Source organism: Drosophila santomea, chromosome 2R (genome assembly GCF_016746245.2).
Source record: "Drosophila santomea strain STO CAGO 1482 chromosome 2R, Prin_Dsan_1.1, whole genome shotgun sequence".
Classification (NCBI taxonomy): domain Eukaryota; kingdom Metazoa; phylum Arthropoda; class Insecta; order Diptera; family Drosophilidae; genus Drosophila; species Drosophila santomea.
The window spans coordinates 20781261-20808952 of NC_053017.2; the positions used below are offsets into that span (position 1 = coordinate 20781261).

The 27692-nt window shown below is 43.8% G+C and overlaps 3 protein-coding genes across 6 annotated transcripts; 1 reads left to right on the top strand and 2 right to left on the bottom strand.

Moving 5' to 3' along the window:
- Nucleotides 1-4830: 4830 nt before the first annotated feature.
- On the bottom strand, nt 4831-12094 carry LOC120445839 (PE-PGRS family protein PE_PGRS26). Of its 3 annotated transcripts, XM_039626464.2 has the most exons (7): nt 11877-12094; nt 11628-11696; nt 7178-7346; nt 6848-7107; nt 5952-6194; nt 5445-5564; nt 4831-5157 (listed from the first exon to the last, which is right to left on the bottom strand). In XM_039626464.2, exons 2-7 carry the CDS (start codon nt 11685-11687, stop codon nt 5032-5034), a joined length of 978 nt encoding a protein of 325 aa, XP_039482398.1. In that variant the 5' UTR covers nt 11688-11696; nt 11877-12094; the 3' UTR covers nt 4831-5031. The 3 variants fall into 3 exon arrangements, with proteins under 3 accessions (XP_039482398.1, XP_039482399.1, XP_039482400.1); XM_039626465.2 differs by lacking the exon at nt 5952-6194 and having other exon boundaries at nt 11877-12090; XM_039626466.2 differs by lacking the exons at nt 4831-5157; nt 5445-5564; nt 5952-6194 and adding an exon at nt 6219-6707 and having other exon boundaries at nt 11877-12093.
- On the top strand, nt 8116-9622 carry LOC120445840. The gene is made up of 2 exons (XM_039626467.2): nt 8116-8708; nt 8773-9622. Exons 1-2 carry the CDS (start codon nt 8514-8516, stop codon nt 8962-8964), a joined length of 387 nt encoding a protein of 128 aa, XP_039482401.1. The 5' UTR covers nt 8116-8513; the 3' UTR covers nt 8965-9622.
- A 1900-nt stretch (nt 12095-13994) lies between the features above and the next one.
- Nucleotides 13995-24730, bottom strand: LOC120446705. Of its 2 annotated transcripts, none has more exons than XM_039627806.1 (4): nt 24423-24730; nt 14915-15046; nt 14444-14755; nt 13995-14379 (listed from the first exon to the last, which is right to left on the bottom strand). In XM_039627806.1, the coding sequence occupies exons 1-4, from the start codon at nt 24450-24452 to the stop codon at nt 14194-14196; spliced, it is 660 nt and encodes a 219-aa protein (XP_039483740.1). In that variant the 5' UTR covers nt 24453-24730; the 3' UTR covers nt 13995-14193. The 2 variants fall into 2 exon arrangements, with proteins under 2 accessions (XP_039483740.1, XP_039483739.1); XM_039627805.1 differs by lacking the exon at nt 24423-24730 and adding an exon at nt 18299-18457 and having other exon boundaries at nt 13996-14379.
- Nucleotides 24731-27692: the final 2962 nt, after the last annotated feature.

Below are 27692 nucleotides of genomic sequence, written 5' to 3' on the forward strand. Positions count from 1 at the left end.
GATCGAATTATTAACAATATACATATTATTATTGGGTGTTAAAAATATAATATATCGAAACCTAACTATGTAATATTTATTAGGTCATTCTGCGTGTAACTATAAATCTATTTTTAATTTGTAAAGATTGCTTTTGCAGTTATGGTCGCTTATGAAATTTGCGTTATAACACTTAAAATGCTAACAACTTGAGGAATGCGTAAAGCCACCTCCAATTAAAACGTAATTAAAACAATTTTTAAACTGAATCCGTATTTCGCAATTGTCCAGGAAACAATTCGTTTCAATTGGATTTCATTAGCTGCGCTTGGCAGCCTCTGTGAACTCGGAGTACGCAAGTTATCATTGGGATAATGGACTTCTCTCGCCGAGGAACCAGTGATTTTTGCCCGGAACCAAGTTGACCCGTTCAGATATTTACGGCATGCCCTGTTAAGCCACTACAAGCTCATCATTTCGCCTCGCTACTCCTGGGGAGCATGCCCTGCCCAGGATTGGCTAGGAGCCAGGAGCCAGGAGCCGGGAGCTCTTGTTTTCTCGCCTGCTGCCTTTTCAGCTAATTGACTTTATGCATTTTTGCCAACTCGCCCCGCCGTAAAATGAAATTAATTATGCCGCCGTTGCAGCTATAAAAATGTTGCCAAGCCGAAAGGAGCATCATAAATGAGGCTTCCACAAGGAAAACTCCGCGAAAGTGCTACAGCGAGCTTGGCCGAGTTTAAACTGCAATCATTCATGGCCGCGAATCCTCGCAAAACCGGGCACAAAAAGCGGGGAAGACAAAGGTTAAGTCCAAGACGGGCCAACATAATTTCCGCTTCCTGACCCGAACTCCGTATTTTCGGCAGCTCCTTCCGTTCCTTCCGTTCCCCTTCTGCTCCACCTGCTGTATGCCCACTTTGCGCCTGGGGATTTATGATTTTATTACCCAAAAGGCACTGCACAACGGAAACGGAAACACTTTTTGCCCCACGATTTCGGCGTGTTTTTCAGCGTAAGTCAACGCCGGAGTTTATTTTTTCTCCAACAAAAGCTGTTGCAATTCAATCGCTTCGCTGGCCGCAGCCTTAAATTATTTGGCTCGGATTTAAATCACTGTCTTTTGAGCCCCAGAGGGATTTTGTGGTTTGGGTTTGCGGTTTATCGCGAGGCTCTTCATAATTTTCATCGCTCGCTTTTGAACACAACATTCAATACAATATTCCAATGAAAAATATGGCACATTAAACGCCATTTCAAGGAAGCAAAGAAAGCAAATGATTGCAGCAAGGACCTGTTGACAGAGTTCTCAGAACTTGCGGTTGGCTTGAGCTCAAGGGGGTTTACGATTTCCAGTTCCGCACACGAATTATTGGGCTGTACATTTGGCGAAACCTCACCTTTTACTCACTGCCCCATTCGCAGAAAACAAAGGTTCCCAGAACACCCTTCAGTTGAGGTTATTTACGTTACAACATAAAATATTTACAGTGCCTTGGGCGATGAATATCGAAGAGGGTAATACCCTTAAATGTGTGTGCAAATAGAGATAAATAAAATAGTTTTAAAGTTGTACTGCAATATTGAACGCAAATGTAAATTGGACAAGTGCAGCTCTGCATGCCCAAAGATTTTTCTGAAGTAGTGAAGTATACACTTATCTATGAATCCAAAAACATTTTCCATGGATCAATACCCTTGACATTCGCCTATTCAGCGCATGGTGTGCTAATGAAATAAAATTTTTCATTTAGCATGCAGTTTAAATTCACATTTCTCCTGCTGATAGAGGTAGAGCCACGTGCATCCACAGGATATAACTCGCGCCTACTATACAACTGAATGTTGACATTTGTAGCACGGTGTGGACTTCCGCGGAAAGCGGGGGCGGAGACTCTGGTGCCCCGGGGCACGTGGCAAGCCGAATTTGCATATGCTTCGAAAAGACAGGTGTTCAGTCCGTCCGGATCAGGCCACGCCCACACAGCCACCGCCCCTCTGCCAGCTGTCGCAATGGCCGCAATCACATTGCTTCAATTAAATGGAGTCAACTCATTAATAATGCAGACAGCGCATACTTGGATGCCATGTACAATGTACTCGTATGAACTCCGGTGCCACGTTTGCTTGTTGGTTGGACAGCCAGTTTTGCCGCTTAGGTACGTCAAACTTTAATGAAAAGCGACGGCGGCGACTCGAAGTTCAGCATTGCTTCCATTTTGGAGCTGACACACAAGGTCCTGTGGAATTTATGAATATTTATGCTCCAGCAGTTATGCACTCGATCTGCGTAAGCCGGGCCACTGAATATTTATAGCTGCCGTTAGTTAGTTACCAGTTACCTAACTACCTGGCGATGAAGTTAAATAGCAAGCATACGCACCGTTGTCCCGGCAACGATTTTCTTACGGCTTCGCAGCTTCCAATCTGTTTCGACTACTTAATGTGCATAGTCAAATTTATTTTAAACATGATTACGGGCATAACTAATCGGGGAGTGCTTTGTTAACCGAAAAGTAACTTTATAAATTAATTCCACTGCTGTAAACTCAAATGTATTAAGCTCGTATTATATCCTTATTCAATTGCAAAATGATTCATTTACGTTCAATTAAACGTGGACTTTCGTGTTGGTAACTAAATCAAAACATATGAGCAGGTAAATTGATTCTCTCTAATTAAGCAGCGTGCTGAGGAAATTCGATTCTTCGACAACTTAAAGTTCACAGCTCAATTTGGAGTACCGTCCTCGTCAGCAAATTACACAAATGGTTATGTTGCCTACCTTCGGGCGCTTAAAAGAAGGCAACCTAATAAGCACAAGTGTGTGCGGTTTCTCTGCTCGTGTGTGTGTGTGTTGTGTGTGTGTGTGTGTGGATGTGGGTGAGCACATTTGTTGAATGATTTAACCTGCCACCTATTCATTCGTTCTGGTGGCCCACGTAAATTGTAGACAAAATAAAAACCAAAAGAACCTTTTCAATTCTCCACTAACGTTTTTCTTTGTGCCGAACTCTAAATTAGGAAAATGTTTAAATGTGCGTCGGTGTTGGCCAGTGTATGAGTGCACATCTGTGTCTGTGTGTGTGTGTGTGTGTGTGTGTGTGGGTAAACATAATTTGTGCGGCACGTGCGTTAAATTTAATGAGGCAACCGCGACCCACGAATCGAGCTCGATTTCGGACGCCTTTGACCCCGGGCTCTTGGTTTTTCACCGCTTCGTTTCTTGCGGCTCCTTTGGAAAAAAGAGCAGCGAAAATCGTAGAAAACGTCCTGTTGATTTTGGGCCAGCACACATAAAAAACCAACTATGTGTGTGTCTATATGCATAACATTATAGGCCATATATCTGGGGGGCCTTTTGGCTTTTAAAGAAATTTAAGTTATGTGCGTGGTATCCTCACTCGAGCTCCTGCAAAGTTGGGAAGGATATTACTTATGATTACAATGATGTATGGCTGCTCATTTCTGGGCTAATTGGAAATACGGTTTCCAGGTAAGCGGCAGCTACAAAAATTGTATTTATTCACGCTTGTTGCTTATGGAAAATTAGCACTGTAAAGTTCGGTTTCAGGAAAAAGCCATTAGTGTTTTTTTCTGAGCGCATGAGTTATACAAAATATTGTTTATTTAAAGTAAAAATTAAAAGGCAACTTTAGGAAAATTAAATCTGTTAATCATAGCTGTGTTACTTTATTTGATGTAGCGCCATTCTTAGGGCTTAGAAATTATTTTTAGTTGAAACAGTTTCTGATTAGCCTTTAATGTGCTCTGGCTGAAACAGCTTTTGAAATCTAAATTGAAGTCTATCCGATGGGCTTTGTCTAATCCGGCAAAAGCTGAGGCATAAAAAATCCTCTTTCATGTTTTATGGCAAGCAACAATGGCTTGTTTCCTCCGGTTTTCATTTAATTTAACGTGTCCTGTGCATACAGCAAAAAACTTGCAAAACTGCAAGCCTGTTGCACAGTCATGTGCCCATCACAACGGCATTACAAGGACCAAAGGAGGAGAAGCCCATTGAGAGCTTAGTACACCGACTAATGGCCAATAAATTCTCGGCCAGGCAGTAATTAAGAAATTTAAATAGCGGCAACTAAACCACCGGCCAGGACCTAAGCAAACTGACCCCCGTGACCGCCGTGAAAGCCATGACTTTTCGAGGGTTAAGAGCATAAAAGCCCTGCGAGTATTTAAGCACACTCACACAATGCATGTACACTATTTACATATACCCCGTAGTGTCGTGCATTCGTTTAGGTGCGAACCACACAGTTTGTGCCCCACACAGTTTGTGCCCCACACGCCATCTAAATTTGGGCCAGCCGAGTGCCTGCGGTTGCAGAGTGTGAAATATTTTGCTGGGCCACACTTAGTGTGTGTGCCATATCTTGTCTGGGGTCGGGATCTTCCACATGCTCACACATTTCCTAAATAAACAGGATGGCGGCCTGTGCCAGCTTGATTTTCCAGCGAATTTCCATAGTTCCTGTCTGCGAAATGTGGTGCCTCGCCATGTGGGGCTGCCTTTTCGATTCATTTGCCTGCATTATGTTGCGGCACTTGATTTAATGGCGGCAGGCATCACCCTTTAATCACCACCAAACAACCAGGAGAGATTTTAAGTCTACTTGTTGGGTAATCACTTGAGTAAACAGTTGAAAGCCAGGAGCTAAGTGCTCTGACCAGCTTTATAATGGACCGATAAGCCGGAGGTAAATTGCCCAGCTCATAGACAATCCAAAAGCAAACTTATTCTGAATTTCTGAATCAATGTTGAGTGTATAAAGTATAACACCATCAGTGTTAGTCCAGTTTACAGTACACATTAGTTAAGTGAAACAAGTGGCATACCCTTAAAAGTATTTATTCGCAATCAAAAAACTTATGTGTAGACTAGCAATGTAAGTGATTATTAAAGGTTTGCATCATACTTAATTTGTCATTTTCCATTTCATTGATCTGTTCGATTCCCTGAATACGTGTATTTACTGTGCTCGCAAGTGGATTTTGTGTAGTGACTAATGGCAAACCAAACTATATCTCATATCTCTAGTGAATATGGTCGTTGGCCTGGGCACCTGCCACTGCAACGGCAGCCGCTGGCTGCTGATGAGCTGCTCCTCCGGTCAGGGCGCCCAAGGATTGCTGCAGGGAGCGCAGGATGCCAATGGGAATCTAAGTGTGGAGTAAAACGATATTATTCAATGTATAACCATAAACATAACCTTATAATCATGTTTTAGAATTTGCCTATTACGAGTTATCCTCTAAAACGTTTCTTAAACCCTCTAGATATTTAAAAACAAAATACTTTTCGTCACTAAGCTATGAAGTAATCAGCAAGTTAGCTATTAGTGAGAAACCGATTTATATTTGAGCAGGTTTTTCATTTCAATGTAGCTTGCTTGTGCAGGCGAGTCTCAAGCCAGGATAAGCTGTGTCCTTCACGATTTCATACTCACATCGAGGGCCAGACCCACGGGTCCTTGGGCCTGCGGTGCCAGGAAGCGATTGTTCACGGCGAGGGGTCGCTGGACAGCCTTGTACTTGTGCGCCTGGACCACCTTGGCATCGCTTCTCGCCTGCGAATGGAGGGGAGTTCGTGAGTTGGGGGGAGTTACTTTCAAAGGACGAGGGCAGGACATGCAGGGGTGATAAATGAAAATTGTATTAAAATATATTTCACGGAAATAATAATGCCGGGTAGCAGCTGACTTCTACTCCTCCACCTAATACGCCCACAGTGTCCGCAAATGTTTTCAAATAAAATTACTGCCACAAAGGTAAAGTTTTGGCATCCAGCTCCACCGAAAAGCCAAACAATTTGTTTGCGTTTAAGAGTGCCGCAGTGTGTGTGTGTGTGCGTGCGTGTGTGTGTGCGAGCGGGTATCTGTGTGCGAGTATCTGTATCTGTATCCGCATCTGTATCTGTATCTGTGTATCTATGTCCGCACCGCATTTGGTGTTACCTCTACGGTCGACTGCGGCTCGTCCTTTTGGGCTTCCTCATCCGGAATTTGCTGCTCCTGCTGCATCACGTATACGACACGTTGCCGCTGTCGCTGGCGCTTTGCATGTGCGCGTGGTCGCTTGACAATTATCAGCGCGGAGGGCGTGGCAGGGGGGCGGGAGAGCGGGTGTTTATCCACCGCATCGGCATCGGCATCTGCGGCCGCTTTAACATGATTTTCAATGATTTCACTGCGGTCCAGCTAAAACATCAATGGCGGATGGTGGATTTGGTTGGATTGGATTGGATTGGATTGATTGCTTGTTTTTGGTTGGCCGACACGGGGGCGTTGATCAATATTTAACCGCACTCCCTAGTTAAATACTAGTCGGCGATTTATTGCCAGGAATTTCGCAATTGAAAAGCCGTGAAGCACCAAATTCCCCACTTTAATTTTAATGTAGCTTTAATTTTTGTGGGAAATCTTTTAAGCACTTTTTCCAGTCGAAAGGATGCGTAAAACTTTCGAGCAAAACACTTTTAATACTTTCGGAAGCCGTGTAAACATCTTGCTGAAATTTCGATAACCATACTTCCAAACTTGTTGTTAAACTTATCTCGGGAATAAAACGTAAGCTGGCTGAACCATATTGATGGGTGGATTGGAAAACGGGAGGAAATCTCATTAAAACTACTGCCCTAATTACCAAGTATTGTTTAACATGAAATATTTTTAAATATACATTTAGCTCGGCAAAAGCAACTAGGCACGGTACTGATTTCATTTCAAAATCGTTTTGAATGTTATGAAAATGAATATAAATAGAGATAGGTTCAATTTATAATCCATGGAGATAATAATGCACGTTTGTTATATATTTTTAAAGAGAATGTACCAGGTCAGCGACTACTTACATCTTGTGCGTACTTCTTGGGCGGCTTGACCTTCTGGATGTAGCTGGTGACCACAGGACCGGAGGTGGGAGAGGCGGGCACAGGATCAGCAGGATATGCAGGCTGCACTGTGTGCTGCGAGGAGGAAATCAGAGTGCGACGAGGACTGTGGGCCTCGGCTCCAATGTAGCCGGTTTCCCCAGCGCTGCCGCCCAGAAGGGCACTGGCACCCACCGAAGGATTGGCCTGGGCGGCGGCGTAGCCCACGCCGGCTGCACGTCCTGCGGGTGAGAAGAGGAAAGGAGCGGGTTATCCGGCATGTAAATCGAATCAATTAGGAGTGGAACCCACCATCCAGATTGCCGCCCAGACCGGCGGCTGCCCGGGAGCCCCACGGAGTTCCGGCCGAGGCGCTGAGTCCGCCGTGGGCAGAGTTGCCGGTGAGGAGTCCGCCGAGTCCTGCATCTGCGTGATATCCTGCGAAATTCACGCCCACCTTGCCATCGCGCAGCGTTATCAGCTGCGGGGTTGAAAATGTGAGAGCTTTAGCACAAAAGTTCTGGCCACGTTGCGTATACTTAATGCTATTCAAAGTTGGCCACGACCTTTGCGTTTCGCCCCCCGGGCAACTTTTCAGGCCCAAGATGTTTTGTCCGCTCTTTTCACTAATAGTTTGCAAAGTTGTTGCCCAACTTTGGCCGCCCCGGAAAAGCGGGCAAACACCCTTTGTGCCCGCTTAACCGAGTTTGTAAACATTCCTTGTGCTGCTCTGTGTTAATCAATTTAAGCGGAATTTCTCAGCGCCAGAATTTCCCAAATCGGTGAAGGTTGAAAGTTCTGCAGCGCAGATATTTGTACAGCTCCAAAACATTGATAAACATTTGCACAGCCCGTTCTCCAGTTATCATAGAGCAACAATGAACTACAGATAAGCTGGCATTACACCAAGCTACAAAACACCGATCCACTGATAACAAAGAACTTCGGCGAGTGCTATTGCGTGGATAGTGGAGCACACAGGTAATGAGCACAGCGAATGAGCGGACGCCAAAGAAGTTATCAATAATTGTGGCAGTTAACAGGCAGCACAACAGACCTAAGCAAATAGGTGCGGTGTAGTTTCACTACAGTGCTATAAGGAACTATGAACACCCTAACTCTAGTTAATAGATTACTATAATCATATGGTTATATTTGATTAGGAACTTAATTATGCATTACTCTTATATGCTATCCATATATATAGAAATATTACTTCTATGTAAGATATGTGTGTCATCACTTTGTCAAGTTATCAGCTTGCCTGCAAGTTAAGACCATTTATGAAGGAGTGATTAATCCTATCAAAGTATGTTAGCAAGTAAGTAGCGTGTGTGCTTAGCAGTCTGATATACCCCGCCATAGTTAGTTAGTAAGTTAGTGTATCAGAAGTGTGACAATCGTCAATGGCCAAGTGAGAGAGCGAGTGGGAGAGCCCACCGCACCTGCCGCCGATAAGAGTTTTTTCAGGCGACACAATGACAATATTTAACCTCTGACGGCAGCTCATTTGAGTTTCACACGCCGACTAGAGGAGGAGCAGGTGGAGGTGGAGGTGGTGGCCAGCCAGAGTCAGCATCGAATCATCAGCACAGAAGCACAGCGGAAAGCGAAAGGAGCGCAGAATCGTGGGCGGACACATGTTGCCATGTTGACAAGGGCATGGGTGTGGGAATGGAGGTGGCTGATGTGGCTGCTATGTTTGCTACCTGGGCAGGTGCTGCTCGGCAACGCCGCCTCGGTCACCTGGGGTCATGTCAACAAATACGCCAGCGTGCTGCACACCGAAGATGTTTACCTGGCGCCGGGTAGCAGCGGTAGAGATGTGGCCTACGGCTCGCAGGTGAGATATACAGCCCAGGCACTTGGCTGGCAAATTGCCTAATCTCCTTGGGAATCTTCGGCAGAATGCCAGCGATAACTACCGGATTACGGGCGTGCATGTCGAGGATCTCGGCGAGGTTGAAGCGGAGGCAGAGCTCATGGCTGGCGGCATTGGCCAGCAGTTTGTGGTCCTTCACTGCCGGCGACTTCGGGACTCCGAGGAGCAGCCACAAGCGGCTCATCTCGAGGTGTCCATCTATGGAGTGGACCTATAGGTTGTTAGCTACTTTGCAGGGGGAATAATCCCCAAGCCATTTGTTGTAAATATCAATTAGAACTTTCAATGGAGAACTTTCAGCTGTGCAAGCCAGATATCTTCCAGTTATAACAAGCACAAATAGCAGCTTGAATTTATATATTTTAAGTAAACAAATTTTAAATTCCCTATACATGTAACTTTATGTGAAATATCAGTAAGTTAGCAGTTAGCCATTTTTAAAGTACAAACGTAAGCATCTGCAGCACTGAACCATATTCAATGCCATCTTGAGTGGAATCGACCTCTTCGGATTGTTTTCACTACATACGACCTACAGTCGCTATAGTAATGATGGGTTTTAGCTTCTTTATCCGCTCCTTGCACTGAAAACTTTTTAACTGGCACTGAACAACGTAATAGTATTTAAAGTTGAAAGTTGCCAAAGGTTGTGAAGTTTGGATGTCGCTTAAAGGCTGTCGGGTTTTTATAATCTCATGGAAATGAGGCAGACAACTATGTAAGTTTGTAACTATGCAACTATTTGCCTTCCTGTGCTCACCTTAAAAAATACTATTTTTCCACTGCTGCCAGATGCGCGAGCTTAAATTTATTTAATTAAATTGTAATAAGACCAACAAGTCGGACGTTATAATAAACATTCACTCTGAACAAAACATGAAATGCAAATCATGTCTGTGTTGCTACTACAAGAGAAATGAGTTGCGGAATGTGTGCGTAAATTAAGCCAATAATTGATTTATTTTATTGTTCTGTAAACAACAAATGTAAATTAATCGTATGTTTGTACATATGTATGCAGCTATTTTGTTTGCCATTCATTCTGGGAAACACTGTGAAATTTGTGCAGTTAGTAAATGTATTTACTCGCCATATTTGCTGGCCATTCATTGCTCGGATAAAAATCGCAATTGGCAGTAAAGCACCGCAATTGTGTTCGGCTAATTCAAGTTGACAGTAATTGTGCTCTTGCGGTTGGCAGATTAAAGATTGGCCGGAGTTTCCAAAAATTCATAAGCTCGGTTCATGACCCGCAAGGATAAGAAGAAAAGGCAGTGAAAGGATTTCTTCGTGGAACCTGCGATATGGAATGAATGGCCAGTAATTTGCATGAATTCCAGAGAAAGGCCGCCTCGAATTGTATCCTTCGCTGGCTGGCGGAAAAACCCTTCTCAAGACTTTTTACGTGTGCTCTTAATTTCGATTCCCACGACCCGCACAGAACATAAACAACAGTTTTCCCGGCATTTTCCACTTAGCTGGCAAATGCAAATTTCATGCATGCGTTGATTAAAATCTAAATTTTTGATGCCCTCGGGCCGCAAATAGAAATAAACTTTTCGGGCAGAAAAAATCTCCACGAAAGCGCACAATAGATGAAGGCGACTTGAAATATTATGTGTGCGCTACAAGGTGTGGAAATTCCTTTGGCCAACAGAGCTTCCGGAAAAATATGGGCACTAAACAACTAAAAACATTTTGCTTCAACTAAATCAAGTCAGTTTAGCACAAACATTTAAATAAATATTCCTATGTATTCTCGATTACCTGTTTAATGAGCTCACGAACTAATGAAATAGAAACCATTGAACACAATATAGCCGCGATATTCCGGCTTAAGCCTTTAATTACCATGAAATACCGCCCTCATGCCACTCGTGTGCAACGCTGCGTATGAGTAATGTCTGGTGAAAAATGCAATTAAATTGATATTAGTTAGTTAGTTAGCGCAGGCCAGCAAAGTTCAAGGTGGCCACTAAAGCGGTAACGATTTCGTGGTTATTAAAATGATGCATAGTAGTTGGTCGCAACTCGTGAGAGGCCGATACTAATGATAAGGGAATGGTGTTGAGTTGAGCTGAGTTGAGTACACCGTGTAATTTTAAGTAACACAAACAGGTAAGAAAACCTCGCCTTGGCCCGCAATTAAAGGCACTAAAAATTCTTAATTGCGGTTTAGGCAATGTGGCAAAGTTCACGCCGAAACCGAATGTTGCACTTTAACCTTTTCCCTCCATTTGCGACTGCCCACAAACTGCAAAACAAAATCATCGTCAAAATAAAACCCTTGCAAATGGCATTGATTTTCGCACTTAGAATCAGATGGACAGCTATTCTAATTTCGAGTAATCTCGTTGAAAGCCGGGAGGAAAATCACGTTTCCAGGCCTTCACTTTCGTAAATCAAGGTTGTGACTATAGAACACTGGACACTAGTCATTTTTAAACATAAAGAAATTACTAAAATTATTAACAGTGGGAAATTATTGTAAATAAAATGTTGCTGTACCTTAGCTTCTTTTAAAAAGCCCCACTAAATCACATGATATATTCCTTTAGTTTGTGATGAAAACTCATTATTTCTTTCTCTGCGAAATATGCAATTCACCGACTGATCTATTAATAAAGTTAATGAATTCACTGTCTGTGTGGCTGCGACTCGTGTGGCTGATGGAATATTATTGAGATAACTGGTTAGCTGGCAAATGGGCTGTGTGTTTTGGTATTCAGGAGTCTGGTCACCCGATAACCGACTGACTGCCAGGTAATTGCATTAATTTCGAACCGCACTTGGCCAACAATGCAGTTCGCATTTGGATTTTGGTGGCAGGTGACAGGTGGCAGGTGTCAGTTAGAGCCTTAATTAATTTTCGGAGCTCACCTGTGCCGGCACCAAACTGGCCGTCTGCAGCAGACAGAGGGCTCCGAGTAGGACGAACATACTGCGCACCTGGAAGACAAGATCCGAGCTCGGAATCAGTTCTACATTCCGATTTGTATGCCAGTCGCGTCCGCGTTCAAATTCTTGCTCGCACTTTTGCGGGGAGCGGCCCAGCATAATTGTGCGGCTTTCACATGCGAACTCGACTGGGCTGTTTAATTAACAACAAGCCAGGGGCTTCTGCCGTACCTTTCCTAGACGCTTTCCGTTGTTATTGTTTTCTGAGACACTTCTGACTTCACTTGGCGAGTCCGAGTCCGTTGTTGTCCGTTGTGGTCGCGACGCGATTCCGCTGTGAACTGAGTGGTCGAGTGGCTTGAGTCGGGCTTAAACTTGAATTGTGGCGCGGGGCGAGGAGAATTGGAGATTGACGGCGAGGCTTGTAATGGCTCGCAAAACTGGAAATGTATCGCAATCAAGTGGGCAGAGTCTATTTATATAGGATTCTTTCTGCTTCCTCTTTCCCCTGCATGGCATATAGTATGTTAATATGCCATTATCTCTGGAACTCAGGGAACTCTGGACACTGCAGTGCTGCGATGATGCAAGATTTTCGGAAACTTCCAGCCACACTTTGTTTCGGCGACCTATTAGCACTTTGCCGGCACCTGTCCTAACAACTCGGTGAGAATTTGGCAACAACTCACACACGACGAACTGTTTTGTGGTCGTGCCTCAGAATGTAAGAAGAACAACCAAGTTTTAAGATTTTCTGGCAAAACTCCAGAGTGATCTAAAACTTGTATTTATCTTTATATCCCAAGCAGACAATGAGGTGGCAAAGATCTTTGCAAAAAGGCATAAATTAGAAAGCGAATATAAATTTAAAATGCCCAATATAAAAGGTTTAGGCAAAGACTCAGACTGAAAAGAAATTCTCATGCGTTCGATTATAAAATAATGTTCACAGTCATGCACAATCAATTAAACCTCGAAGATAATCAGAACTAAATCAACTTTAGATTTTTTACGCCAAACGCAATTATTACACAGACAAACAATGGCTGGAAAACTACTACATTACTCATGGCCCGCACTAAAGTGCAGCCGATTTGGCCAATATTTGCGAACCGGTTTCGCTGCTGCCACGCCCCTTGCGCCCCTTTTGCCCCTTTTGCCGCTTTTTGTTTGCCTTTAAAGCGGTGTGCAATTGACTGAATTTGGGCCATAAGTGCGGCGTATTTGCTTTTATTTTGCTACACGCTTCAACGGAGCTGCAGGCAAATTGGGTTTGCCAATTGCAGCCGGATAAATTAATAAGAGTTGAATGGTCGGGCGTTTGGTCTATGGCTTCTGCCAGAGATTCCATTAGAGATGTGGCATGTGCTCCTCTCCTGGGGTTTTCTCCAGTTCGCCTCGCTGATTTCGGACTCCGCTGTCCATCCATTTCCGAAATAACCCGCCTCTTTTCGTGCCAGCGATTTGTTCATTAGGTATTCAAATGACAAACAGAGCCGCCCGTTTAATGTGATTCTGCCACTGGCTCCCACTTCTGGCCAAATCCAAATCCGCACGTGCTGGATAATTTAGAATGCGATGCGAAGCGATGGCCAAAATCAAATGGCAACGAAAAGGGTCCGAGAAGAAATATAATTAAATTCAATTCATTGGCAGTCCCTTGCAACACGCATGATTAGTTTGCGAAATGCCAAATAGTCGCTGGCAAAAAAAGAAAATCGCTCGATGTTCTTTTCATCATCTGCTTTTTCCCCATTAATTACGCGAGCGTTTTTTTTTTTATGTGCCTAATTGAAATTTCATTAAAAATAATTCAATTCATTTACTGCAGCTGCGTAGGTGAGCTGATTAAATGCAATACGAGGAAGTGCCATTGCTCCTCTTTGATAACCTTTTCATAATGCTCAATCGTTTGGGAAGTGCTGATATGCGTTTATTGACTCGCCATCGGTCATAATATTTGCCAAATACCGAAAAAAAACAATTTTTTTAATTGAGTTCCATTGAACAGACAATGTTTGCATCAATGAAATAACTGATATCATTTTTTCATCGACGTATGCAAATCCCCAATAAAGAGATTAAACATTTTGCTGTCCGGACTAAAAGTATGCAAGGTTTTCACAATACACGATGGCGAAAAATCCTAACAACGTTAATATTTTATAGAGCGCCCTTGGGCTGTATTCAATTCATTTCGGATTGTAAACAATTGTCTGCTCTTATGCCGATTAAAAACTAATACATACATATATATGATTTAATATACTTCTTAGTTCAGCAATTTCCCATACTTACACAACTTTTATACCAGAAAATACAAAGTTTTCTACGTTTAGAAATAACATTTATTCTATATACTTATGCTTTTGTTTTGGAATTTTCTTGTGGGCTGGACATAAATATCCTTAGTCTAGGCTTACAGCAAAGTCACATACATATATCACAAGGGTCACAATGCACACGAAAAACGCACACGAAACATACACTGACAGAAACTACAGAAACAACATTCACGCACAACTACTGGCTAAAGTGGAACCCAAGATTACGCCATCTCCTCGCGCATCTGTGGCCCACTGGGATGGGCACTCAGCGTGGGGTTTGGTCTGCCCGTTGGCAGCGCCGTTCCAGCTGCCACGGATTTTTGCGCCATTTCCGTTGGCGCCTGGCGATAGCCTCCGGTCAGGCGGCCCACCAGATTGTTGACAGCCCGCAGCGTCGAAATCGGAATCTGCGTAGGATGCGGATGAGCGATTATGGACATTGTGTCACCTGGTAGGAGCAGCTGAACTCACCTCGAAAATGCTGTCGATCAGGGGGCGCAGGCTGAACATGGGGTATGTGCTCTCGGCGGTGTGAGCCGGTTGACTGTCGCCGAGGGACAAAATGGCCGCGTTGCTGCCGGGCGCCGCTGCTCCCGCTGCAGCTGCTCCATTCCCAGGACTAACGCCCGCCGCCAAGCTGCTCAGCAGGAAGGCGGCGTTCTGCTGCAGGCTGCTCATGGCTCCCATGGAGGAGGCGGAGGAGGAGGGTCGCTGCTGGTACTGGCCATACTCCTGGCCGGGGTAGAGCACCATGTTCTGAACGGGCATGGGCTGCAGCAGCGTCTGCAATTTCAATATTTCAACATTTTACCAACATAGAAATGGTTTCAATAAAAATAGCTGTGAAACTGCACACATTTTCGGATGAGTATTTCGCATATTTTCGTCTGCGTGCCAGTTAGTGCCCACTTTAATAGCCCGAGATCAGGTTTCGCTACTTACATCGTTCAGCAGCACCAGCTCGTGGCGCTGGCCACGCGCATATCCAGAGACGCGGGTGAACTCGGTGACCAGGTGGGACATGACCACCAGCAGGACAAACCAGACGAAGCGGTCCATGGCGGTGATGAGTATCTGAAAGAAGAAGCAAGCGTGGAGAGCGTCATAAAAGGAGTTCCAGCCAAGTCATCGCCATCTGCAGCCCACATCATTGTTGAAGCTCATGCTGGCGACACATTGATCTTGGCAATCCGCGCACTTGAATGGCACTTGTTTGGTGCGCCGCGGACGAAAACGTTGTGATTGCAAAGTCAAGTTGCACGAATGCAGCGGCTAGATTTTCACTCTGGCCAGCAGCCATGGCTGAAACGTAGGCCAAGCAGTTGAGTATCAAGTTTGGAAACCGCAGTCGAGATCCGCGACAGAATCTGCTGCCTGTTGCTCACCGGCTGGTTTGGCTGGAGGTTCTGAGATGTGGATTAGACCAAGGCCGGGCAACCAGTTTGCGTGTTCAGCTGGATGCATCGAGTTTTTCCACTTGGCAGTGAGTTCATTTTCACGCCGCCCCCCCAAGCATTTCGAAAGTCGTCCGTCCCAGGCGAAAGGTTAAATCCAAATCCAAACACAGCCCGCATTTAGTTATGAAAATAGAGCCAAGCACATCCATCAATGGCTGTGTTTGCTTTTGAGTTGTCTGGCTGGGCAGTAATTCGTGAAACAGCAATCAAAAATAGCAACATAAAAGCAGCCAGTGCAGAGCAGGTCATAAGCAAGTCCACCGGGCCATGACACTCCATGAATGTGGCAAGGAGGGGCTTGAGCAGTTAACCCTGCAATTGCTGTTGTCTAATTGTTGCTCAAATGGCATTTAAGCGAAGCAGAGATTCTGCGGCAGCCCTGACACAAATACAGCCGCCTAATTAAACAAATAATTAAACGAGTCTCAGCCGTGACCCTTGCTGGCCACAAGATTCTGTTGGCTTTGTACTTTTGCACTTGAACACATCAATAATGCGCCGCCAACAAGGGCTTTCGTGTTCGCTGGACTCAAACAAGAAAAATAGAGTTTTTATTTTTGCGGAGACAAAAAACGGAAAAAAAAGGGAGAATATTTCATTGCGTTGGCATAATCATGCGCATATCAATTGGAGCTGATATTTGTCATACATTTATTTATTTACTCTTTAAATGCTCACAAATTTATGCCAAAAGTGCGGGGAAAATGTATTGAAAATTGCTTAGATATTCCATACAATTACCACATTTTTGTGACCATTTAGAATGCAAATAGGTTTAGGCTTACAAAACGAAAATTCTGTCAGTTTCTGCCAACAAATTGAGAGATTTTCGGCACAGTAACGTACGTGCAATTAAAATAACGTAAAAACTATCCCCAGCAAATATAAATTACAGGGCCAGAGCTCAAAGACTCGAGCAGTGTCCTTTTTGATTCATTCCAGCCAACGAATACACCCACTCACTTAGTGAATTGTGCGTAAGAATGTGAGCTTTCATTTGCATGACAAAAACCGAACAAATCCACAAAATAAAGGACACACGAAACGTGGGCGTAAGGAGAGTTGTTCGAAGCCAGACCTGAATATGCGATTTTATTCTGACCAATGCATTTACATTTCGCAATGCAAATTGAATTTGTTTGCAGCTGGACAAGTTGAATTACGCTCAGCCAGCTCTGCAGACTTGACCAAAATAAAAAAAGCATTTGCTCGCCGAGACGTTTCCGTTTGCATGCGAGCTACGAGATACGAGATACGAGGCGTATGCGTGATATGTCGACAAGCAGTATCACGCATACGCCCCGATGTCTCGTAATTGTTGCCATCGATAGCGCAGCACGGCACACAAATCTGTGGGCATTTCTCGACTCACTGTGCCACCGAATCTCTGTTGACTTGGGCGCGCAAAATCTTTTTGTTATTCTTACTCAAAAATTGTCGGGCAAATATTGGGCGAGCAAACAGAAGTCTAAGCGCGCGGCAAGCAAACAAAGGCGCACATTCAGCGGGGGCGTGGCCAAATGGCAGGACACACACACATGTGCATATGTATTCGAAAATAAGATTGAATTTACGAAAATAAGCAGAGTGTACTTCGGGCTGGCAGTCCACCAACTTCTTGTTTGTCCGCAGCCAATAAGCGTTAATTACTTTGCCAACAAAGTGGGCTGCAACCCATGAGGATGGCAGGTTGCAGATGGTAGGTATGTTAGGTGGCAATTGGAGTCTTCCTCGTCGCCACTCGAGCTTAATTATAGTTTCGGTTGCATATTAGTGGGCGAGGGCATTACACCATCTCATTTAACTTTGCTAATGAGGTAACCGCAGCAGCCCGCTCGCCCACCTGAGTGATTTGTATTGAAAGCCGCAAGGAGCTCGCAGCGTTTCCTAATTGGCCACTATGTATATGACGTGGTTAAAGGGGTTTCTCTGTATTATTAAATCACTCATATTTTGTTCGGGTAAAGAACTAACCCTCAAACTTGGGTTGATGTTTATTTCTTAATATTTTTTAAGAACAAAACCCGCATAAATTGAATAATAGAATTTGCTTCTTTTCGTTTCGACCACTTTAACGTTTTCCCAGTCTGTTTTCCACTCCACTGCCACTGACCGGTTTTTGCGTTTTGTTCTTCTTTCTTTTATTTGATTTCCTGAAATTTCACTCATAATTAGCCACATTATTATTATTATTTCTTTATAATTTGCATTTGATTTTGTTTCAGCCTCTGTTTCGTTTCTCATTCGTGTTGCCCGCCGGGCGGCTCAACGAATCTGTATATTTGTTGTTTGCGTTTTACTGTTGCTTTCTTTAAGCTTTTGCCCGCCAGCTGTTTGCCCGCCAAAATGAATACTAATTTATTCTAATCATCTCAAATCCAATATTGCGCCAGATTCTTCTGGGAGCTGCAAGCCCTTATCCAACAGCAGCAACGAGTTTTCCCCGAAAGCATTCGGCGCCCTAATTGTTTTCATTGATTATTAATTTGGATATTCGCGCTCCGGACGGCAAATCTGACCTGGCGTAAATGGGGCTTTTGTTTCGCAATTACGGGGCAGCCGGGCACTCAGATCCAGATTTGTTTGCTCGACTTTTTGCCGCTGCTCTTCGGTTCCCCTGGTTTCTGGGCAGTTGGCTGCTAGCCTTTGACTTTCCCGCTTTTCTGAAGAGCGGTCTCGAGTGGCGAGCAATAGTTTCGCTTGTTTGGCCCGGGTTCGCTTTTAATGAGCCAGCACTAATTAGCAGCCAGTTTCGAAGTGCCACTCATCGGATTCAGCATCAGATTCAGAATCAAAAGTAGACTCATAATGTTCGCATTCCATCTGTACTGCTGACTTTGGCTTATTTTTTGGCGAAGCAGGAACTCACCTCGTTTGTGATGTAGAGGCCGCGCTGCGGCGTCGTCGTTGTGGTTCGCATCGTCAAATTGGCAGTGTTTTCGATATGGTTTCCCTTTTGAGGCAGAACGGTAGAACTTATCACCGGACGAGGTGTTCTTTTCGAGTGCAGCTGCGCGACTGGGGAAAACGCGCAGCGCATGCGCCGCTTTTATAGCACGCGTACCTCCGTTACAAGAAGAGAGCAACAGCACATCTGCTCTCCAGCACTGCAATGTAAAAGTTTGCGCTTGAGTGCGAGCTGGACAGATTGCAAGTGCAAGCGACTGCAATGCTTTGCATTGGTGGCGCGAGGGAGATAGTGCTCTCTCTCTCTCTCTCTCTCTGCTTTCTCGCTGTTCATGTAACAGAGTAAGAGATCTCGCTAGCTGTTACAATATCAGCAAAATTGCAATGCGTACGTACGTTGGCTGATGCAAAAGAGAAAGGAGAGAGCAATAACTACTTTCTACACAGAGGTACTGACTTATAATACTTGAAAACAACAAAAGAAATAACTTCATTTCCTTGTTCAAGTGAGAGGCAGACAAGTTTAACTTCACTGGACTAAAAGAGAGTATAACATTACTACTGTTCCGTCAATGTGAAATTGTGCAAATCGCGCGAAGAGAGCGAAAGAGAGTTGTGAATTTCTTTCTGTGCGCAGCTTTCTCAGCATCTGCCGCTGGTAACTGTAAACGGGTTCGGGGAAAAGTTGACCGCCTACTTTCAGTGTAATTGTCGGCCTGACCCACATACTCGCCGCACTCCTCGCACTCCTCGTACCCGCGCCCTCTCGCTCGCACCCAATGCCAAGCAATAGGCGTTAAGCGAGTGCAGTTCAGTGAACTCGTGCCCACCTATGTGTACTTAGTCCCAGGTTTCAATGGATGCGGATCAGTGAAGCCATCGCCGCAAGTGGCTCACCTCAACTGTCTGACCGAGTTTCGATCCCAGACCAGGTTTCATTGCTCCGCCGTTGCGGCCATCAAAGTTATATGGCTTTCAGCCGGAGTGGAGTTGGGTGCACAACGAAACTGCACCTGGGAGCCACCGGAACCGCCTTGAACTCAACTCCCTCCGAGAACCGGATAACCGGATATGGAGAATATATGCAGATCTGATTGCCAACAAGGAACACGTAAAGCTATAAAGTATTGGAATAACGAATATAAACGATAAACACGTCTTAATACATCCTTAACTATATGACGGATGTGGAAGAGTGATCACTAGATTGGAATCCACACTAACGAATTTGGCCAAAAATAGAATCCGGCGTAAAACAAGTTCAGTGAATTCGGCAAGAAACTGTATCTACCAAGGCTAATTTGCATAAATCTGCATCAATACGTATAATTTGCGTTCTGCGATTAGAGGCTTACCCATAAATAATATTTATTCCAGCGCAATCAATCATTTAGCTAATAGGGAAATAAACTTACAGCACTATTCGTCTCCATCGTCTATCCGCCAAAGTCGAAGATCTAGCGATTGTTTATTTCTTGAACTAAACCTGTTTCGATTATGCCTTGATCTACCCCAATAAAAAGCGATTTGACGGCGGACAACAAATCACTTGCCCAGCGATAATTTCAATTGGCCAATTAATAATGCACGGCTAAAGGGCGGTAGGACCTTTGCCCTATAGAATGACTGTGTATCAGTCATCCGAATAATTGTTTGCTGGTCGGTCTACTTGTGCATAAATTACTAATCTGCCGCACAGCACAGTCAGTCACGTGTAGCCCCCACTTTTGGCCCCCACTGTTTAATTTATTTCCCATTCCGTATGCCGTTCTCGAGTGCCCCTTTTGTGGACGTAACCTTCCCGCCGCTTCGGAAAACTGAATTAAGTCGCTGCACTGCCAGAATTCGCACCTTAATTGTGCAAATAACTGTTGCAAAAGATGTATCTTAAAGGCTCTGTACTCATGATAACAAAATGAGTTATAAATACCATGTTAAAAAGATAAACTTTAAAATCAAGTTCAAAAACTATTAATTCTCACATAGGATTTTATTTCAGTGTAGCTAGCTAGGCGATGATGCATTGAACCTGGTCGTGAATCACGCTGAACCGACACTCACACTTCGCCCTTAGGAACACCTCACCTCGAGCTCCCTGTACGGTTTGCACTGGCTAAATACAAACATTTGAGGTGGGGCTTTTGGGGGACGAAGTGGCAGCAACTGGCAGATTTTCGCACAGTCGCCTTTTTGGCCCGGCCAATCAATATTTGTCTGCCAATTTTACAAATTGCAAACAAACACACAAAGCCGGGCCCAAATGCAGGCCCGCAGCAGCTATTGACCCTCAACTTGAACTAGAAAACCAAATGGCCGAGCGGTGCGCAAAGCGTTAAATTGAACTGTATGACCAGCCCCCAGCCCCCAACACCCACCCCCACCCCCCTACATCACCCCTCACATATTTTGAAGCACCGTTTGTTGTTGTCCGCTGACAATGCATAAAATTTGAATAGCCAAACAACGATGCTCGGCAACAACAACACAACAAAGCAACAATCAAATTTGGCGCTCAACGATTCATGCACCTCTTTTATGGCTGGCCACACTTACTCACTTACATACATACATACGTATGAATGTGTTTCAAATTTAAGTCGGACTTTAAGTTTAAATGGGTGTCAGCTGTTCGCATCAGGGGCTCGGGAAGGGGTAAAGCCAAGGGGGGTTTTGGTAAATTAATTAATTTAATTAATTGAGTGGTATGTACACATGAACGTATGACAAAAGCTGGCTTAAAATGATTTAAAAAAAACAAAATTAAAAAAAGTTTTAATGGCAAAACATGCATGTTAAAGTAGTAGTTTCAATGCCATAATATTCGGAACCCAATATACCCTTTAAAAGCGAAGAATTATTATAGAAAAGGGTAAATTAAAGACACAATTTGCTTCAATTACATGGGAAGTTAGCATAGAAGAGTGCCCCCTTTTTGCGAGCCCCTGGCTGACATTGCTCAGGGTCACGGAGTAACAGTACCACCCGATGCTAATCAGCTTGGCGAAAGAGCGAGCGAAAGGGCAAGAGCGTGCGAGCGAGAGGGCCCTGACTTCGCCCGGGGTTACCGACACTCACACACTTACACACACTCACACAGGCCCGTAAAAAAAACACTACCGTTCATTAAGCTCGATTGCCGGATTTTGCTTTAATTTCATTACGCGTTTTTCTTGCTTTCGCTGTTTGTTTGGATCGCAGCTCTTGACTTTCGGCTTTTGGCGTGGGTTTCGATATTGTTTTCGTACGTGACCTTTTGGCGGAAAGAATCGGTTGATATTTTTTATATTTCTAGCGTTTCATCTTCTGCCCCCTTCCACTGAAGAAAAAGAATAGTAAAAAACAAAATAAGAAGCGAACACGTGCAGATAAACGTTAGTAGAGATACTCATAGCAATAACCACATATTTTCGCTTTCCACTTTGATTATTTGCTTGGCGGCTTCGGCGTTTGTTGTTTATGTTCGCACTTGTATCTAGATACATATGTACATAGATATGTACTTAGGTACTAGAGTAACAGTATTTGCCATGCTATCGTTTTCCGCCCCTTCTTGGCGGATTTGATTTAATTACGGGCCAAGTTTGTTATTGTTTCGAGTGGCGGCGGTTAGCAAACCCGTAATTGAGATAATACGCCAAGTGCTTTGGAGAAATGAACAAGGTTCATTCGCAGAGTTTAGCTGCAATTAAAGAGGGTTCAACGAGTGGCAAGGGGCGGAGATCCAATCCAGCTATCGTTAATCAGGCGGCTAATTAAAGCCAAAAGCAGCCACCTTCGCAGCGCAATTGAATAAACCCGCAGGAGTAGAGTATCGCACACACTCGACGCCAATGAAATCGGTTTAATTAATTCGCTTTGTTTCGATTGCCTGGCAAAAGGCGGTCTGTTTGTTTATTCACATGTACATGCTCCTTAGAACGAATCCCATTTGCATTCTACTATGGCCACTATGGTCACTATGGACACTATGAGTTTTGCTGCAAACATGGAAATGGAATTTAAGTGATTCATAAAATGAAATCGTTTTAAATGCATTCACACATTACATTTAATTAAATCTACCAAAAGGGAGTGCACTAAGGCGTTAATTGACTGCGTTTATTAATTTAAATTCGGCATATAATTTAATTGGGCGCACGTGTGTTGACCCCTTGGTTTCTATAGAATACAATTTAGTACGAGTATCATAATAAAATTTATTTAATAACTTAACGCAATTTACATTAAAAAATACCTCCTTTTTTATTTCATAATGAAATTAGCAAATTATTGCTTGATGGGAAATGTGATACTAATGGCTTTAACGACAGTTTCAAGCCAGCACTTTGGAATTTCGAATTTAAAAGTTAAAGAAAAAACTGAAAGCGCTCCATTCTACAAACTTTGTATTGTATGTTTTTTTTCAAATGATTTGCAACCCGCTGGGAACTAAAGTCATTAGTGTGCCTTACACTCGAAATTAGACAATTGCTCATTTGGTTTTTGGGAGCCTCATTAATAATATAACTTGATCGTCTCCGCGTTTTTCCGAGAAACTAAGCCATGGGGTTCCCAAAGTATTCATTTATAAGTATAAGTGAGTATGAGTATAAGTACAAGTACCTATGTGGCTTAGAATCCAAGTCTACGTGACACGGACCACGGCGAAGAATGTAGAACTAATCGCGATTCATTCAGGGCCCACTTAAAGCTCCATATGAATGCAGCTGGGCGTGCGCAGTGACGCAGATCGACTGACGTGTAGCTTTATATAGCTATATATATATATATAGCTTAATATCGTTCAGTTGGCCAAAAATACTTAGCCATTTCCGCTTCATACTGGCGAACTCAGTGACGTGCGGCGCTTTAAATACCTTTGAATACTTTGTAAGCGAAACGATCGATGGGAATCCGCATAAATTAGACAGCTGAGCGGCTGCTTTCGTTTCGCAGACAAAACATCTTACGTAACTCGACACGCACATAATTAATTAGAAGCCCAAACATTTTTCGCAGCCCCTACTGGCGGCCAAACAAAAGCAAAAGTTCTTAACTCCAAACAAATGCAAATGAGCTGGGAGCTGCGACTGAGTCACTTCGCAAGTGTGTGAATACGAGCGACTCACTCGCTTTTGCGAATATTCAGAATATCAGCAGACGCAGATTCAGATACTTAAAGAGATACAGATACAGATACGGATACTCGGAGCTCGTATCTCGTATCTCGTAGCTGGCAGAAGCTTAGAACCTGAAAGGAAAACTCGCACATGGCTGATTAATCAGAGTGCTGGGCCTGAATAAAAATAAAACCTGAATCGGAGCTTCGACCACTATGTGAATCCATTTAAAACCCTCTGCGATGATCGCAATCAGGAAAATAAATACGTTCTGTGTCTTGTATCGTTGGGATCATATATCAAACAGCTTGAGTAACATGGTTTGGATTTGCTTTGGGTTTTGAATACCCTGCTGCCCAATGATATAATCGAATTGTTTAGGGAACCAATTAATAGAGTCACCGAAACCTGATGGCATATATTATATCACACAAGCTCTTGCCAAGCTTCTAATTGAAATATAATTTAATAAATTATACTAATTATGCGAATCTAATAGCTGAGCATACAATATTCATATGTTTGCTTAGCAAGAACATCTCGCTGCTAGCCCACTAAACAAATGCTATGTTTACAAATGATTCGCTTATAAATATATATATCAGCATACCTTTAAGAACACATTTTGAAATAATTTTCTACTTTTATCCCCCCATTCACATTCCATAAAGTTTTTAGCCCCAAAGTTTGTTTACCATAGTTGTATTTAAGTTAAGAACTCGTACCAGACTTTGCTTACATATTGTTTTTAGGAATTTATTAAGTTTTGCAACTACGAGATTCGCAAAAAAACCCACAGGTTTTGTTTAAAGTTTGAATTTGTGCAACTTTCAGAGACAATAACCGAATCCCGCATGCAAAAAGGTTGCGTAAATAGTGCCGGACAAAGGGAAAAGTTTCTTGTAATTTCAGCAATATTAAGCAGACCGCAGACCATTTCATTTAATAGAATTTCGACAAGGATTTGGTGTTGCAAGTGGGCTTTACCTTATCCAGCTGACTGCGCCGCTCAATCATTTTGGCCCCTCAATTCAATTGACACACTGCCGATTCGAGGTATTCCAGCCACTTTTCACTCGCGACCACTCACACTGGTATAACTAACTATTTGCTCGACTAATTTCCGCCTAATCGCGAAACTTCTTTTCTCTGCGCACTTTTGCTTTTATTTGTGATTTTGATTTTGTTTTTGGCCAATTCTGTTGCGGAATCGAAGTGAAGTTTTCGAGTGTTCGAGTGTTCGAGTGATCGAGTGTAGAACGCCGAACGCTCGGAGGCAACCGTCTCGTGTTGTATGAAATTCGCAACTGAACTGAGCTGAGCCGAGCACTTAAGAGACTCTTACCCGCCACTAGAGACCCCATACTCCACACACCAGACACCACCACACACCGGACACCCCGCACCCCGCACCCCGCAACCCGCATAACCGCACACCCCACCCCCAGCCACGGATCAACGTTCCGAGCCACAATATACAAGCCTGGCTCGCGAAGCTCTGGCCAATTCAAGCCGGCAACGAAGCGTCTCACGTTTTGTTTTCTTCTTATTATATTCCACTTTTTTTGTTTTTTGTTTTTCTTTTTTGTTTTCTGTTTCTTCTCAGCGGCGAGAGGGTTGCCAGGCGAGTTTCTCGGCTTCGTTGGCGCCTAACGTGTTTGCTCTGGTCTCTCGGAAGGGTGGAGGTGTCTTGGTTTTTGGGGAGGGGGGAAACAGGGAAGTGGGGAGGCAACTTTCGGGAGGGGGTGGGGGTGAGGCTTAGTAGCCGAGCACGCAGCTCAGCTGTTCTTCGTGCGCGTTGCGCGTGCGCTGATCAAACCCTTTCGCAAGTCGAGTGCACAGTGTAGATAGATACACTTGGAAAGAGTGATACGAACTCGCTGATACCCTACATAAAGTATATGCTGTAGGTTCTAAGGCAACCAGTTTGATTAGCATACAAAAGCTCACAGAATATATATAGCTATAGCTTCGAATAAATAGAAATACTTTAAAGTTTAAGCTAGGGCATTCACCAATCGGTGCATTCGCCTGGTTTTGTTTCAATACGCTTTCGCTTACTGCGGCCGAGTGGTGCGAAAAGGCAACACTTGTGCCAGACTAACTGACTGATTAGTTGTCGTTAGCTATTTGCTGTTTGGCTATAAGCGAAGCTGCCCCTGCCCCGTGAGCAATTCAATTTTATAAGCAAGTACTCGCAATGGGGGGCATTGACGTTTGTTTGATTTCGGCTGCCGATTGTGAGCTTTCCTTTCCGCATATGCGGCAATCAATTTGCCATGCAACGCGGCGAATCGTTGAAACCACAGTTGCAGGTTGAACCACACCACTTTCACCTGGACTACGGGGCGGATGAGTCAGCTGCATCACTCATACGCCGCGTGGCCCGTTCAGAGGTGGGTGTGAGGAGTATACATACGTGTACGTTGCTTACGCTGTTTGCAATTGGTTCACACTTGACTTGACTGCCGGCGAACAGTGTAGTTATTTGACCTGTCTCTTGGTCCACAAAATCCACTCAACTGGCATTCACACGAGCGAGAGTATTGTTATTTATGCCAAAATAGGGAAAATTACTGGCGAAATTTATTGATATTTATTGAACCAGCGATTAAATTGCTAGCCACCACCAATGCTCCGTGTGAATCAGAGTGCGACGAAACCATTTGACCAAAAACCAATCGCTAATGATTCTGGGCGAGATTCGGCGGCTACCTCGAAATCAAATTTGATTTTAATTCGCACCCAGAATCTATGCATTCCGAATTTTCGCTGCGCAGGACAATTATTGGTCCTGGACGCGTACGTGATCCTGTTGCGGAAGTAGGTTCCTGCCTGTGGTTCCCGGAAATGTTTGAATAAACGGAGAATTCCGGGTGCTGAATGGCACCCATTCCATTTGGGACGGGGCTTGGAGATTTCGGCGCACACGTGAAGCCATTTGGCATCTCAATTATGGTCAGTTGTGCGTGGGCTCCCCATTTCGCTCCCCATCCTCGTTATGGGGCCTCAATCAGCAAGGTTATCTTAAATGAATACACTCCAGTGCGAGCTCATCATCTTTATCCCGAAAATTGTGGTCTGAAAATGAGTAAAAACCAAGTGGGTCTATCGACTAACCAATACTCTTTAAAGCAGTGTGCTATACTGGGGCTATGTATATGGTAAGGTTTCTACTTGAGGTGCAATGAATTGGCTTATGTAGCAGTATACTCCAGTAATGCTGAGCTCTGAGTTAAACTTCAGCTGCTTTTGGTTCTGTTTTCTGGGCTGGCTTGCAGTGGCTCGCCGGCTGCAATTGTGCCAATCTCGTGCATTACGCTTCAAGTTCACTGTACTTTACAGCACGCAGCTTTTAATCACAGCCAGCTGTGACCTTAAACACCGACTTCATCTGATCTTGGGCTGTGTGTAGTTGGGGTCAGGTTTTGGTTTGGTTTAACTTGGCTTGGTTTGGTTTGGTTTGGTTTGGTTTGGGTTACGGTAATGGTGTGGCATTTACTCAAGTGTGTTTGCTAGGGGCAAGCAAAAGCAGTCGGCCAAAATGACACTTTGGCTCGGCTTCAATAGAATCAATTAACTAATTCCGGCCATTCAATTGCTTTTACTTAGGACACAGCCCATTATTTCGTGGGCAAATACTGATTGATTGTAGTAGAAGAACCTCACATTGCTTATAAAAACCCATCTTTGATGAGCTATGTTCATATACATATCTTCTTATAAACTTAATGGCCATATGAATCCATACTTCATTTTGGAAATGTTGAGTCCGCTTTTATCTTCATATCTGTGCAATTATTTCATCTGCTTCGGTTGTGGTGGCATTTGATGATCGCAAAATTAGTTTTAAATTGCCCCTTGTCAGCCGACATTCGTGTAATTTTATGTCATTTTAACAAATGTTTATCTGTTCGGACGTGGGCAAGTCACTAAACCAAAACATGTCAAGGTCGCCACGAATGTGTACATGGAGTTTTGGAATTTTGGAGTTTATTTATTAGAAAGAAAACTGTTTAGAAAATGCTGGAAAACAAAATCATTATTTTGTGATACTTGAGTGCTAAGAGGAAGTTTCCTCATACGAAATGCCAGCTTAGATTGGCTCAGTTTGCAACTTTTGGCATTGACCAAAATAAATAAACTTACGAAAACGAAAGTTTCAAGCGGATAGAAGTGCATTCAACAAATTGCCCAAATGCTCCTTCATAACTATTGAACTTTATGCCACAAAGTTAGCACTAATATATAATACTT

Bases quoted from the DNA above. Each gene is read 5' to 3' on its own strand.
- LOC120445840 (XM_039626467.2), top strand. From the start codon at position 8,514: ATGTTGACAAGGGCATGGGTGTGGGAATGGAGGTGGCTGATGTGGCTG. The intron at 8,709-8,772 runs GTGAGATATACA...AATCTTCGGCAG, and splicing joins ATGTGGCCTACGGCTCGCAG to AATGCCAGCGATAACTACCG.
- LOC120445839 (XM_039626464.2), bottom strand. From the start codon at position 11,687: ATGTTCGTCCTACTCGGAGCCCTCTGTCTGCTGCAGACGGCCAGTTTG. The intron at 7,108-7,177 runs GTGGGTTCCACT...TCTCACCCGCAG, and splicing joins TCTGGGCGGCAATCTGGATG to GACGTGCAGCCGGCGTGGGC. The intron at 5,158-5,444 runs GTGAGTATGAAA...CTCCACACTTAG, and splicing joins CCGTGGGTCTGGCCCTCGAT to ATTCCCATTGGCATCCTGCG.
- LOC120446705 (XM_039627805.1), bottom strand. From the start codon at position 18,349: ATGCGAACCACAACGACGACGCCGCAGCGCGGCCTCTACATCACAAAC. The intron at 15,047-18,298 runs GTGAGTTCCTGC...TTCTTCTTTCAG, and splicing joins GCCTCTACATCACAAACGAG to ATACTCATCACCGCCATGGA. The intron at 14,756-14,914 runs GTAAGTAGCGAA...TTGAAATTGCAG, and splicing joins AGCTGGTGCTGCTGAACGAT to ACGCTGCTGCAGCCCATGCC.